The sequence below is a fragment of the Stegodyphus dumicola genome, chromosome X1 (genome assembly GCF_044657685.1).
Source record: "Stegodyphus dumicola isolate Sdum_Otavi_A_Nest chromosome X1, ASM4465768v1".
NCBI classification, from domain to species: Eukaryota; Metazoa; Arthropoda; class Arachnida; order Araneae; family Eresidae; genus Stegodyphus; species Stegodyphus dumicola.
The window spans coordinates 78,212,428-78,227,033 of NC_140780.1; the positions used below are offsets into that span (position 1 = coordinate 78,212,428).

Sequence of the window (14,606 nt, forward strand, 5' to 3'; positions counted from 1 at the left end):
CAAGTCACATCATTCCATATGTCTTCAGTGGTACAGCACCCATTAGCAAATTATCTTCTTAGGAAGTACTGTAATACTAAAAAAATGAATGCCGTAATCAATTGTTGTGGCTTGAGTGATTTTATTACGAAGCACAACACTATTCTTCTTCGTACTGGGTTTAGTTTGCTTTGGTTTGACTTATTTGATTACGGCAAACTCACTGGGGCTATCTCCCTAAGTGGAAGGATGCCTTCGTGAAGGGTATCCTTTCTCGTATTCTAAGGGAAACTCGCTCATCCGTTGGTGGGTCCTCCATAAGAGAGAGCACATTATTTAGCACAGTTGATATACCGTACTGCTATTCACGAACTGTTACTTTTTAAAATAAAAAAAGCAGAATATTCGGTCTCCAAAGTTAAAAAGACAGAAAAGTTCAAACCAAATTGTAATTATTAATACAAGTGAAAAAATGGTTTCTGCAAATAAATTTAAAATTATGTTTCATTTCATTCCATTCAAACATTTACCTCTCTGATTTCATTTCCAATTGAAATTCTATTAACTTTTCATATTTTCTATTCCATTGCCATCTAGATAGAGAAGAAATATGGCTATTATTTGACTACTATTTGTATAAGTAATACAATATATGATCTTCTTTGGCTTGTTCCCAGATGGGAACATCCCACTCCATCTAGTTCATACATACCCTCTACCTAATAAACTCATATGCACTGCACATAATAAATCTAACTCTAGAATTTCATTAAGTAATTAGCAAGTAATTTTATTTTGAACTTATAATTTCCTTAGATTTTTTCTCTATGCTGCAAATCGAAAAATTTAAAAAAGCAGAAAGCGGCAAAAACACCTGTTTACCATCTATTTAACTATAAATAAGGCTATATTACTTTAGCGTGGAAACATAATTTATTATAAATATCTATTGCAAATGAAATAAACGAATTATAACGGAAAACATGAAAAAAATAGTTAGTTTTATAATATAAATATTATCAGCTGGGAGAACTTACAGGTAAACAGTCAGGAAACATTGTGCATAAAAGGGTAAGAGTACAATAAACGAAGTGTTTACGCTGGTATTTCTAACTTCTACTATTCTGCTGAACATTCCTGGCTATTTCTTATCTCTACGATACTATAGAGATTAGTTAGATATAAAAAGGCTTTCATATCTAATCTATAAAAAGACAGTAGCTTCTAGTTCTTACTCGGGGCGTTGTAGTATGATGCAGGATCTCAACAATGGAGAGCTTCAAAAAAGATCTCAAGAGAAAGGAATTAATTCCGATAAAAATTCTTATGTTTCTGATATATGGAGGTATGAGGTTAACTTTTTTTATTTTATGTGTATTCATGTTTCATTTGTAGGTCGGCACAGTTAGAATTAGAATTTTACTTATTTATTTATTCGAAAATGTTCAGTGTGTTTTCTTATTTATGTAGATCTTCGAGTGCAAATAGTCTGTGATAAAAATTATCGGAAATTTATTCCATAAACAAACAAACGTTTGTAAGTTTTGAACAAAACATTTCTTACTTTTTCACATCAATAAAGTTTGTTTTTATCTAGCACATTCTTTATTCTATTTTTTACTGTGATATACAATTAAATTTGGAATGTTGCATCTTTTAAAATACTTTAAGATTTCAATATTAACTTTAAATTGGAATTAAGTATTTTATTTAATAAATTACGTTTTTGCTTACATAAACTGTTGTATTATTGCAGTATTTTAAGTGAGCAGATTAATATTTTAAGCATTTCATTTGTTTCCAGTTGACATCTAAATATTTTTGTACAATAGCTAATATAACTATTCCTTATTACTTTTTGCGAAACAAGTACGACCTCAAACTGTGAAGCTGAATATGGATTCTTTCTTGTAATTAATACCCTAGAAATTCGAGTCTGGAACCCGACTAGTCTACTTTACACTATTAAATGGTAATATACGTATATAATACGGAATATAATATACGGAATAATACGGTATGAAATATAATCCCCTATGAATGTATTTATTTATTCTAAAGTAACAATCCGTTAACAAAAACAAACAAACAAGAAAAGCAAACCGTGCGCAAAGAATACTGGCAAATGCTGCATTAAATTGCGCTTGTCCAAACAATAAAAATATTATTTTACAAGAAAGTACTGTGTGATTATCTCTCTTAAAAAATATCTACGAAAGAGATTATTCCCAGTCTAGCCATAACCGTAGCTCTTCCTCCGGTAGAGCATACCAAAGTAATATAAAATACTAGCTATAACTTATTCTACAGAGCAACGAGTTATATTTTACACCTGCTGTACATAATGCTTGATTGTATATATTTCATTTTGCAATTCAGCTCTATGACTTTATACTATGATGCAGGGTCATTCTTGTCAACCATATCAGTTTCATGAATTGTTAAACATGTTCACTAGTAGCTCGTTTCGAATGGGGGAAGGGATGAATATTCTTTTGCTTTATTCCATTAACTTTCATAACTAAACTATAATATATAAAGTATTCTAGTTTCTAGAGAATTCTTTCTTTTCTTATAGTCCTAAAATTTACTTTTCCGGGTGAGTGAAGTAATATAATTGAATATATTTAATGAAACGCAACTGTCAAATTTTAAAATTTACCTCTACCCTTATCAATAACCAAATGCTTGCATTGACAGTTTTAAGGGAGTTTAATGTACGCTACTTCGCTTCTATGGAAGACCTACATTAGTACTTTTAACGGCTTGCAAAAGGTCTCTGAAGAAACTTTCTGCTTGTAAAAGAGCATATAGGTTTAAGGTAATCTATTAGGATACTTTTAAAGTTAATAAAACCGATACGGTATAGAAAAGTATCTATCTAAGCGGACAAGCGCGTCGTCATATTTCAAGTCTTTCACATTAACCGGAGATAAAAGACGATCTTCTAGATAAACATATGGAGAAACCCGGTGAAGGGATGACCTGATAGATATAAACGACAGTTCTCTCTCTCATGTACCCTAGACTCCAGCATGTTCCTCTCTACAATATCTCCGACGCAGATTAAAATTCCATTTAGCTTAATTATAGAGGCCTTCCCTGAATCCTCATTTTTTGATAGTCTGAAGGAAGTTGTTGACAAGGATAATTCTCTTCGGATGAATGGTTTCGTCATTTAGCAGGAAGTTAAAACTAACAACCTCAAGAAAATGCAAGGCATTGGGCTGCAGGACTCTTTCTTAGCCTAGAGAAGTGATTCTTAAAATGTGGTCACAAGGTTCCCGAGAGGTATAATTCAGGGGGCTATGAAAGGATTTCAGACCAAAACTTGATTTCGGTATAATTTCATTGCTGACAATTTTATGGTCAAAGAATTCGCGCAATCCAAACTTTAACTTCTTTGAAGAGGATGACTTGCGAGAATTATAATGCTACAGTTCTTGACACTGTAACTATAGGATAAGTTTTCTTATTTTAGTTTCTCTTTTAAGCAATATATCTGTACAAAAAGACCTTTCATAAACATACGTATAAATGAACCAAAAACAGAAATGTGTCTAATGTTCAATCAGATTTAAGCATACACTTTCAACCATCGGATGAAGCACTGCACATTTTACGGCAAAGGAACAAAATCATTTTGCGGTTTCCTTGCTATAAGACACAGTTTGTTAATATTACTCTCTACCCGAAGAAGACAACAGTAAATATACTTAATTTTCATAAAACTTGTTGTGAATGCAACATTTTTAATTCTTAACAACACTAATGTTTTCAAAGTTTGCAAACTAAATTAGAAATTTTGGTAATTTATGTAATGAAGTATAAGTAGCTTGTATACTTTATTTTCACTTAATCGTTAGGAGTTCAGCAAAATGAACACCATATGAAAGTTCTCGTTGAACTCTTTCACTTTGTAATAAACTAAAGTTTAATAATTATCACTGAACATTCAGTGTTTCTCAATCGCCAGTCCACAAACACTATACGCCGATTCTTCTAATTGCTTAAGCTTCACAATCTTGTATATATGAAGATTATGCCAGTAGTCCAAATTACTAACCTTACAGATTCTTTATAAAACACTGAAATATTTTACCAGTCCAACGAGTAAATCGTGTTAAGAAACATTACTCTAGAACATATGGAAGTGTGTCGGCTGTTTAACACTATCCCGGTTCGCACAAATAAACTGCCACCTCCAAAGGAATGTTGTTCCTTTTGATTTGGTGGGAGATGATGTATTTCTGTTCCTGTCCGAGTAAATTGATAATGGTTATCCCTTTAGAAGCTCATTGAAGTCAGTCATCTTCATTCCATGAATGATGTTGTCTACAGAAGTTCAAATGAGATAGCTATACTGCGAGAATACGTCTTTTGACACCCAGGCCAACATCACCACGTCTTTGATATATGATTTATCTGACTGCATTTCTGCGTTTGATTGCGAAGGGCTGTGGAGAGAGCTGCCTGAACATATGCATCCGAATAGCTAATAAATTAAATATCATTCGTCCCTTGCCGTTTTACATCTTAGGCGTACTTGGTCAGATAGATCTTTTTGACACGCAAGAAGATCCGCCGCTACAACACTGACTACGAGAAAAATATACAAATCCTCTGTAATTTGAGCATGGAACTGATGATCCTCAAGACGACCCAGTCCTTTATAACAGAACTGATCAGAAACAAGGGTATGTGACATGCAGAATATATGAGTTAAAAACCGTAGAGTACTCCTTGAATTCACTTTTAACGAAAATCGACTGGTTTGCATTTCAGTGAGATGTTCAATGGGTACGTCTCAATTTTTGACTTTCCGATATGCTATCTAAAAGCTTCTAAGAAAGATTTGCATATATCATAAAATTTTTGTGGCCTTTTTTTTCACCAGTTGTAACGAAGCGGCAAAACATGTTCTTCGGACTTAAATTTTGGAAATCTGTGTACATATATATGGATGCATGTACGTAAATACGAAACTGTACAACCATTTTACCTTTTATTAGAATAAAATGTTATCTGAGTATCAAGAAAAATTGTCGAATATGGTCATTCTATCTGCCCATCTGTCAAATAAAAGTTATCGAACAAAGGAAAATCAATAGTGAAATTTGTTGAATTAAAATTAAAAACTAAATAAATTAAGAAACCTTGCAGCCAGATTTTCAGATTCGAGAACACCTGAAAGCTGTAGAAGGTTTGTATCTTTCAAATCTGAAGTGCTGCGATCAAGAACTGAAACCGAATTTATTAATACTGATTTTTGGTTGTAGAGACATTAGCATTTTTTTGGAAGCAGGCAAGATGAAAAATTGGCAACCGCCCTCGCCGGGAATCGAACCACGGACCTCTGGAATACCGGCCCAGCCTGCAGAACCACTACACCACGAAGGACGCTAGGAAAGTGGAAAAAATACCTTATATACTCCCCTTTTTAAAGGGCGACTAGGGTTTTAGGGGACCTAGTCGCCAAATCCTGGGTGCGGAGAATCATCATCCACAACCCTTTTAGTTCGAGCGCCACTGTAGAGACATTAGGATTTTTTTGGAAGCAGGCAAGATGAAAAATTAGCAACCACCTTCGCCGGCAATCGAACCAGGGACCTCTGGAATACCAGCCCAACGTGCAGAACCACTACACCACGAAGGACGGTAGAAAGTGGGAAAAATACCTTATATGGTAAAAATAAATGTTTATTCTTGGAAATGTAAACTGAAGATTATTTCGTATTTACAGATATTATAATTTTTGGTTTGTTAACTATTGTCCATTAGTTTACAACTGGCCAAACAAATAAAGCTGCTACCTTTTTAGATATAATACAGCGAGGGAATCTTCTTCAGATTGTGGTACATGTACTGACAATCCTTATTTTGAGAAAAGGCGAATTCGCGTTTCTTTTCATGGGGAAAATAATGACACCTGATTCCCCATGTTAATAAACAAGTAAATACATAATTGAACAAGACTGGAAATTTCATACGATGTTCTTTACAGTCACTGTATTATTTCTTTGCAATTTGTTATTTTGACTGAGTTAACAATTAATCAATATATATATATATATATATATAAACCAACAGAAAATCAATTAATCAGCTTAAATTAATGAAATGAAGGCAAAACAAATTTGTCTAGGTAACATATTTATTTGATTTAAGGTTCAAGGTCACAGGTTAAAGTATGCGGGAGAAGAGCTATTTCAAATGTGAAATAGTGGTACAGTAGTAAAAGCTGTAGTCTCCACGATGTTGAATGCAAACGCGCATGCATTGTGTCGCACATGTATCGTATGTTATTTTGTAGGATGGAGTTCCATACATGTGGCATTTACTCAGCCAAATCACAAAGGTCCGCGCTGGTTGTAGTTGAAGCTGGATTTTCAGTCCAAATTATATGCCATACGTGCTCAATGGGAGAAAGATCGAGTGATCTGGGCAACATATCGTTTCTCTGTAGATCACATTGAGTGATAGCAGTAGTACGACCGTTTTTCTGTTGGAAAATGGAGGATGACCGATTTTCTGTTGGAAAATGCTCCCTGAAATATTGCTCAAGAATAGCAGCACAGCTAGCGTCATTCTTGAGCAAATTCTTGCCATTCTTGTCACCAGGCTGATGTAAAATCTGCTGTCAAAAATTTGCGGAATAGCGACAAGAGTGCTCTTGCTGTCGCAAGAAATAGATCCCCAGATCATAATTTCTAGAGTAGGTTCAATGCGTCTACGCGGCAGATAGCTTGGTTCCAAGTGCTCTCCTGTTACTCCATCTAACCAATGTACGGCCGTCACTGTCACCAAGATGGAAAAACCGTCATCTGAAGAACACAAAAGATACCCACTCCGCTTTCCAGCAAGCTTTAGCTTGACACCACAGAAGACACAGATGGCGATCATTTGGAGTTAGTGGCGTATGTCTCGGAACTCAGGTAATCGATTTGTATAGTTCGCTATTTCACTCTGGTGCTAACATGCGCTGCGCCGCAGACATCCGGCGAATACCGGGTCTTCTCTTTGAGTCTTGGCACGTGTGCGACCAAATCCCCGTCTTCTTGGGACAATAACTTTTCGTGGACACTGCTGCCAACACGTAGTTAGTGAATAAATCCTTGCCAAGTCTTTCTACAATAGAAAATCCACCTTGTCGTAGCCCTATTACATGGCCTCGTTCAAACTCAGTACGGTGATGATCCTGCCTTCGTCTCCTTAAAGGCGTTATTGACTCAAATCTTGTCAGAAGTTTACATCGCGTATTTAAAGCAAACATGTTCCGCATGTTTGCTTTAAATACGCATGTTCATTCGATTCTGCATGTCCATAGTCGCGCTACTAGCGCCCCACTTATCAGTCTGGAGCGATATTTGAATACAAGTCATCTTTCAGATATGCAAACTCTAAATTTCGTTCATCTAGCACAACTCCTTTTTCGAGTTGAGATTTTAAAAATCTAAATTATGATATGTATACTTTTGCTGCAACACTAAGAAGTTGTTTTAGCTACATAAATCCGCTACTTAAATTATTCTTAGAGTATGCTTACTTTAATGGCACTAGTATGCTTACTTTAATGCTTAGAGTATGCTTACTTTAATGCTTACTTTAATGGCACTTCACCATTAGCGAGTTATCACCTAGACGTGAATCAGTTTGCATACAAACACCAATTCAAATTTCAGCAAAACTTTATTTACCCACGCTCATTAGGATACAAATAAAATATACAACTATGAAATCAACTACTTTTCGACAATATAGTTTAGTATCTAGGAAAACTGCTTTCTAATATTAAATTTACATAACTACAAAGCTTAAATATCATGCAATGGCAACACTTGGGCGGTTGCGTGGAAGATAAGTGCCCCAATAGTATAACGTAGAATAACGTAACATTATGCAACGGCCACAAAAATTTTACGCACTCTGCTATAGATATATCTAACGATAAAAAAATTAATATGTTTTAAGATTGATACTTATGTGTACATAATATGCATATATATGTATATGTGTGTATAGAAGTTTGTGTAAAATATTTAAGAGTTAGCTTAAGCGGTATTATGTTTCATAAATGTATTATTTGTTGGAAAGTGTGCTTGATAAACAAACGTGATCATTTTGCTAAATGTAAGCATTTAAATAAGAATATTTCTTACTTACGATGAAACTTTGTTTCCATTTCAGGTCAAGCTACACTTTACCCGTATTTCACAGTTCACTTAAAATCTCTTGGTGTCAGCATCAAGCACACAGCCATAATTTTTGCAGTGCAGCCCATTATAGCTTTATTAGTAGCGCCGATGGTTGGAATGCTTGCAGATAAAATTGGGAATTTCAAACTGATTTTTAGCTTTTTCTTAACATTTTCAGCAATAACTTCTAATATGCTTTTGTTTGTTCCGGCTGTCCCTGCCCAAGAGAAGTTATTATATTTAAGTTTATCTTGCAAGTCTAACGCAGAGGCTGAGTTTCGATTCTTGACAGATAAATCTTGCAGTATAATACAAGAAGAAAGAAATTCCTACCTAAATATGACTCTAGAATTTCATTGTGAACAAAACTATCTTAGTAATACAGAAAAAGGCCAACCTTCTTTTTATCTGCAAAATGAAGAAAAGTGCCAGAATCACTGTAGCAATAGTAGCATTGATGGCTGCACTATTGTTGAAGAAGACTCTGCATTTTATTTTTTTCTAAATGCATCATATTTATTTAACACAGAGGATCAAGAGAGTCAGATAACACAGAGGTCAGAGAACATAAGTCAAAGATTACTCAATTCAGATGCTTATTTTATAAGCTACGAAAATAAGACTTACGATGCTTTGACATGTTCTTGTTTCTCATCCCAAAGAAATGGAACGTTATGCACATTTGTAAGTAAAGAGCCAGTGGAAAACTGTCTTACAGAGGAATATGAAGAATTTGGAATTACCTTCTGGACATATCTCAGCATTCGTCTCATCGTAACACTTGGAATCGGACTCGTTAATGGTCTCTTCGATGCTGCATCTATGGCAATAATTCAAAAGTTAAAAGCTGATGTTGGTTTCCAGAGGTTTTGGTCTACTGTGGCTATGTGTTTAATGGCTCCAATAAGTGGCTACTTTGTTGACGAATATGACACTTTCAAACCATGTTTTTTCATGTACGGAGCTTTGTATTTAATAGCTGCTTTTACATCTCTAAAATTAGATCTTAGTATGAAATTGCCTTCAGAAAATCCTCTCAGGAATCTAGCATTATTAATTCGTAACCCTGAAGTTATTTTGTTACTTATGCAGATAGCAGTGCTTGGTATCTGCTGGGGATTTTTAGAAAACTTTCTGTTTTGGTTTCTTGAAAGTGAACTCGAAGCAAATAACCTTATTATGGGACTTACTGTTACAGTTGGTAGCGGCACTGGATTATTCATGGCTCTAGTTGCAACATGGTTTACAAAAAAGCTCGGGTACGTTAATGTTATAATCGTCGCTTTTATTGCCTATACAGTAAGATTCTTCGGTTATGCACTAGCTATGGATGCCTACACCTGTCTCATCTTCGAGATGATGGAAAACTTTACCGTTACTCTGTTGACAGTTGGTGTAACTCTTTATTGTACTGAGCTGGCATCCCTTGAAATGCTCACTACAATTATGACCCTCTGGAATGGATTACACATAATATCAGGTATGTGCGAATACTTTATTCTGTCGTTTAAAAAAAGAAGAAAAAAGGAAATTTGTACTTTTTGTAAATTTTTAATACGAACGTTATTTTCGCCTCAAAAATGTTTATCAACATGTCCAAACTTTTACTAATGAATACTTGCTTCTGCGCTCTCAGAATGTTTCCTTACATAAGAATATTTTTGAAATAGATGTGTTAATTAGTTAGCTAATAATTACGGAAAATGATACAAGATGCTGAGTACGAAACAGTTGCCTTCATAAAGGACTGAAATAGTTAGCATGTATATAGTATTTGGAGGAAAATATAAAAATATACATGCAGTCTGGATAAGCTGAAGTACGATAATCACGCCGACAATAAGAGTAAGCACGGATAAGTTTCGCTATTGGGAATCGAATCTAGAATACAGTTTTCAGTGCTCTATTCTTTCAACCACATGGCCTCTGGTAAACTCAAAGAAGCGAATAAAAAATTATTTTTAACTGAAATTCTTTTAGAACTAAATTTCTTGGTTGGGTGGCAGTGAGCGCGTACGTGCAGAGTATAGTCATCTTAGCGTAAATGAAATTATCAAGCTCTACAGGTAGCAAATGTTACTCTTATCAAATACAAACACATTTACCGTATGCAATTGTTTTCAGGCCAGTTGGTTCGGTTGGTTTTACTTGATTATGGCTAAGCAATCGAGGGCAATCTGCTTAAAGGAAGGGATGCCTTCATGGATGATTTCTAATGGAAATTGGCTCTTACTGACTTTACACATGGAGAAAAACCACGAAAACGCCCATGTAGCCAGTCCGTTCGTTGAAATTTGAACCCCGAACCGAACTACCAATATTCAGCAGCTTTACCACTCGGCCGCTGAGAGCCCAGTGTAGTTAGTGTAGTGTTTTTGGAGGCAACAACTGCACCAGTTAACCTAAGTAGTAATCCCAATTGAACCTTGAATGTATGTGATCGTAATGTTGAAGGCCTCATTACCATCCAGGGAACAAGACCTCCGGTTTATATTTAGATTTCAGGAAGAACCGGCTTATGTTTATATTTCAGGAAATCATCTTATAATAAGGTTTTTGCTCATAGGAACAAAGAAATTGGGCGTTGTAGCCTCCTTGAAAATGCTGTGTCACGGGACATTAACATTTCTTGATCTGGCCGGAGTCGCATCTATGCAGGGGGGAACACAAAGTCCGAAGATTCTTCAGTGTTGTTAATAGCAGGGAAACCGGCTGCAACAAGTCCATATTCTTTCGCGCAAACAACCGTTTCACCTAAATATTCCTTTGCACATACTGAAAAAGACTGGGACAGACTGGACTAGATTGGGAACAATTAGACTTCCCTCTGATATTTCTCTTTCACTCTCTGATATCCTTTCGACAAAGTTACTTCCAACTCCTTCCGAACAAAAATGTCATCGTTTTTACAACACCCTTTTCTTCCCTTGGTCTGAGGCTTGCTCTTTTCTTTTCTGTAGCAAGTAAGATACACTCTGCTTGGATTTTTACTACAATTTCATTGAACTAAATGTTTTGTATAACAATGTAAATATCAGATTTTTATATCAATTTATATGATTACTATTTAACTCCGTAAACATGTACAATGTTCTAAAATTTTAAATTATTTGACAACTACCTACTTATCTGAAGCAATTTTACGACTTAATGAAATAAATTAGTACTACGTGATGCTTGGTTAGCTCACCTGTTAATAATTTAAACATTGTATTATACTGATAAATACTCTAAAATGTTAAAGACGTTAACTCTCTATTGAAAGATATATTTTAACAGTATTTTCAGTTTAGCCGTATTCTTTGAGACAAGAGAAAATGAACTCCTACTTCTGATGATACACTTGAGGAGTTTTCCACTCGAATTCTGGATAATTACGATACAGCTGAATAGTTTCAGTTTTAAGGCAATTTATTGTTACAGCGTTATTGATCAGGTGACTCGAGAATTACGATTTGAATTGGTTATATAATCAAGTAGTTATTATGTTACTTTCAAATATTAATTTAAATAGAAAAAATTTCTTACAGGAAAATTCTTACTAAGAACACTGTAGTGACCCCCCGTTAGATCATGATAGAAGCTTTGGCGACCACTGTTATCATTATTACTTAACAGAGTCTGAAGAGACAAACATTTCTATGCGTATTTAAGCGATAAAGGATTACTACGATAATATTTGACAAAACGAATGAGAACCTGATTCGATATTTAAATTAAAACTGAATTTTAATTCTGGTATCATATTTTTGACTTGATCTTTGAAAAGGATTGGGCGTTTCATTTATTGCATGGCACACGAAAGCTGTCATTCTAAGGAGAGATGTCTTCATAAAATGCTTTTTACCAGAAACCGATTCAAGTTTGAGTTATACATACAGAAAGTACCGAGTGTTTTCCTTTAGAAAAAAATTACTTTGCATGAAGATATGCAAATTTTTATAAAGCAAGCATTTTAAACATTTTAAATTTAATTTAGGCAGATGAAAAGAATTTCTTAGCATATTGCTTTGCACAATCAAATGGTTAATTTTTCCTCAATAAGTATTTAAAACCTCATTCTCGAAATGTTAGTCTGCGTTAATCGTGTTCGACATTATAAAGAATGAAGACGCGATTCGAACATAATGTCTTGTTATTGCAAAAACATAAGTACATATGGAAGTTTAATTCATGAAAAAATAATGATGTCTTTACCCTTATTTAATTATAAGCGCTTTTTTATTATTCTTTGTGATACAAAATTATGTAGAGTAAGTAAATAAATAAATATATGAATTAATATTAAAATTTGTGTTAAAAGGTTTAAGGTATTTATACTAAAAATATATTTTTAATTATAATTCAAATAAAGTTTAGTAAAGAAACACAAATTCAAGTAAAACTTGTAAAACTTGAAAAATGAATACGCAAAGATTTGACACGAAGCTAACAAAAAACAAAGCTTTATTTACATTATACTGACACGGTTACTTTTTGGTACCTATGCTTCTAAATCAGTGCAATAACTAACAATATCGATGTAATTCTTGTAACGAAATTTCGTTGCCTAATAATTTTTCATTTAACATTTTAAAGCGTTTCTTTTAATATTCTGAATTTCAGTTTAGTCTGCGCTGTACTATTGCCACAAATTAGCATCAGCATCATATAGCTTTATTTTCCGATTGCTCTTGCATTAGAAGCTTTATCAGTGTATATGTTCTTAAATGGTTGTACAGAACCACCCTTCACTAAATGTTAATTTCTGGAACGATAGAGGCAGCCAGACTAACTTTCGCCTCGTCTCAACTTCTCAGTTAATTAACACCAGGTTAGAAGAAAATTTAATATAACCCTTTTTTACTAAAAAGACAGCCTGACAATTATACAACCTGTGTAATAGCAGAAAACATATTTGTAACAATATTAGATATAACTGTAATTAATAAAAACGTTTCCTATGCCATATATTACGTAGTTTAGAAGAATCCTTTGCGCTATGTCTTAATGAAAATTCTTAATGGTAAAATTTTCTAAAACAAATTATAGACAGTGAAATATATATAATGAGAATCATTATATATATATATATATAGAATGAGAATCATCAGATGCTCATTAAATTATTTTTAATGCTAACTATCACCCTAAGGAGGTGAATTGGAATGGCATTGCATTGGAAACAATGCACAAGTTTCATTAAGCCACTTTGAAGTAGATAATTTTGTAATTCTAATGCCTCAAGAACAGATAGACAATTTTCTTGCAGAAGAAAAAAGCATCAGTAACTTTATCCATCTTAAAACTTGTCTAAATAACTGTGTAAAATTAGCTATGTATAACTATATGTTTCTTAAGCACTAATTTAACTGTAGAGGCGAAACTTTAATTACTTTGACGTCAATGGAATCCTTCTCTTCAAATTTCTGTCCTTAGAAGAAGAATAAATGAATAGGTCAATAACTGCGAGAAAATGATTCCTCCTTTAAACAAGAAATACAATAAAATACTGTGAACGCTCAGTTTTGAAACTGATATTTTCAGTCTTCTAATTTTAGCTTATTTTTAATTGTTTTGTTTGATCTGATTTTCCTATATGGTGCTCAAAATGTAACGTACGTAATGTTCAAAATGTAACGTACAGTTCGTAAATGTAACGAATCAGACTTTGAATCAGAATGCATTAAAAAATAATATACCAATAATTTTAGATATGCATATAAGGTAGTGATCTGAAAAGCAGTTATAGGTTAGGGAAATAAACAAATGAAAGGATAGACACAGATAGGGATTACTCCAATTCCTCCCCCCCCTCCACACACACATATGGCACTTTAGGAGAACAGTGGTGGAACTGGAAGAAAGTACTCTCACCCGCAGGTTGACAAGGAGGAAAGAGAATTGCTATCTTCCCTAAAGTATTCTTCTTTAAGAAAACTGTGCTGTATACACTTGAAAATTGCGCAACAAATTTCGAATTTATATAATCCTTTAACGAGTTAAAGATCTCAAATGGACAGTTGAGGACTGTCCGTTGTAAATTTTTTTGTAACAAATATATTCATAAAAAAAATTAACGCATTAGGTGACAGAATAGGCATACCAGAAAGCATGCTTTCGGTAATAGCGTCAAACAAAGAAGCTGTAGTTCTAGTTAGCACTTTAGGCAGATAGCCCTCGTGTGCTTTGCCATAATTAAATAATCCAATCCAATCCAATCTAGTTAGCAAGTGTATTGCATGCTTTAATTATTTATTGTTTATTGTCCACCAAGTTTGCGATGAGACTTTTGTCTGTGCTTTGTTGTACTAAGTTATGTACGTAGCTGGACCCCCCCCCCCAAAAAAAAAGGTTACAAGCATCAGCAATTGAAAAGCAATTATTGTGTTTTGAAGGGAATACTTTTTCTCCTATGGTGTTCACAGATGGCACTAGTTGTCTAGTAGCGGT

General features: G+C 34.1%; 1 protein-coding gene across 1 annotated transcript in view; it reads left to right on the top strand.

Moving 5' to 3' along the window:
* Positions 1–1,182: 1,182 nt before the first annotated feature.
* Positions 1,183–14,606, top strand: part of LOC118205350 (uncharacterized) — a 44,121-nt gene continuing 30,697 nt past the window's right edge. Inside the window, exons 1-2 of the mRNA XM_085807156.1 lie at positions 1,183–1,324; positions 8,167–9,654. Of these exons, the coding sequence (XP_085663282.1) occupies positions 1,249–1,324; positions 8,167–9,654 (1,564 nt within the window). The 5' untranslated portion in view covers positions 1,183–1,248. The remainder of the gene's footprint in view (positions 1,325–8,166; positions 9,655–14,606) is intronic.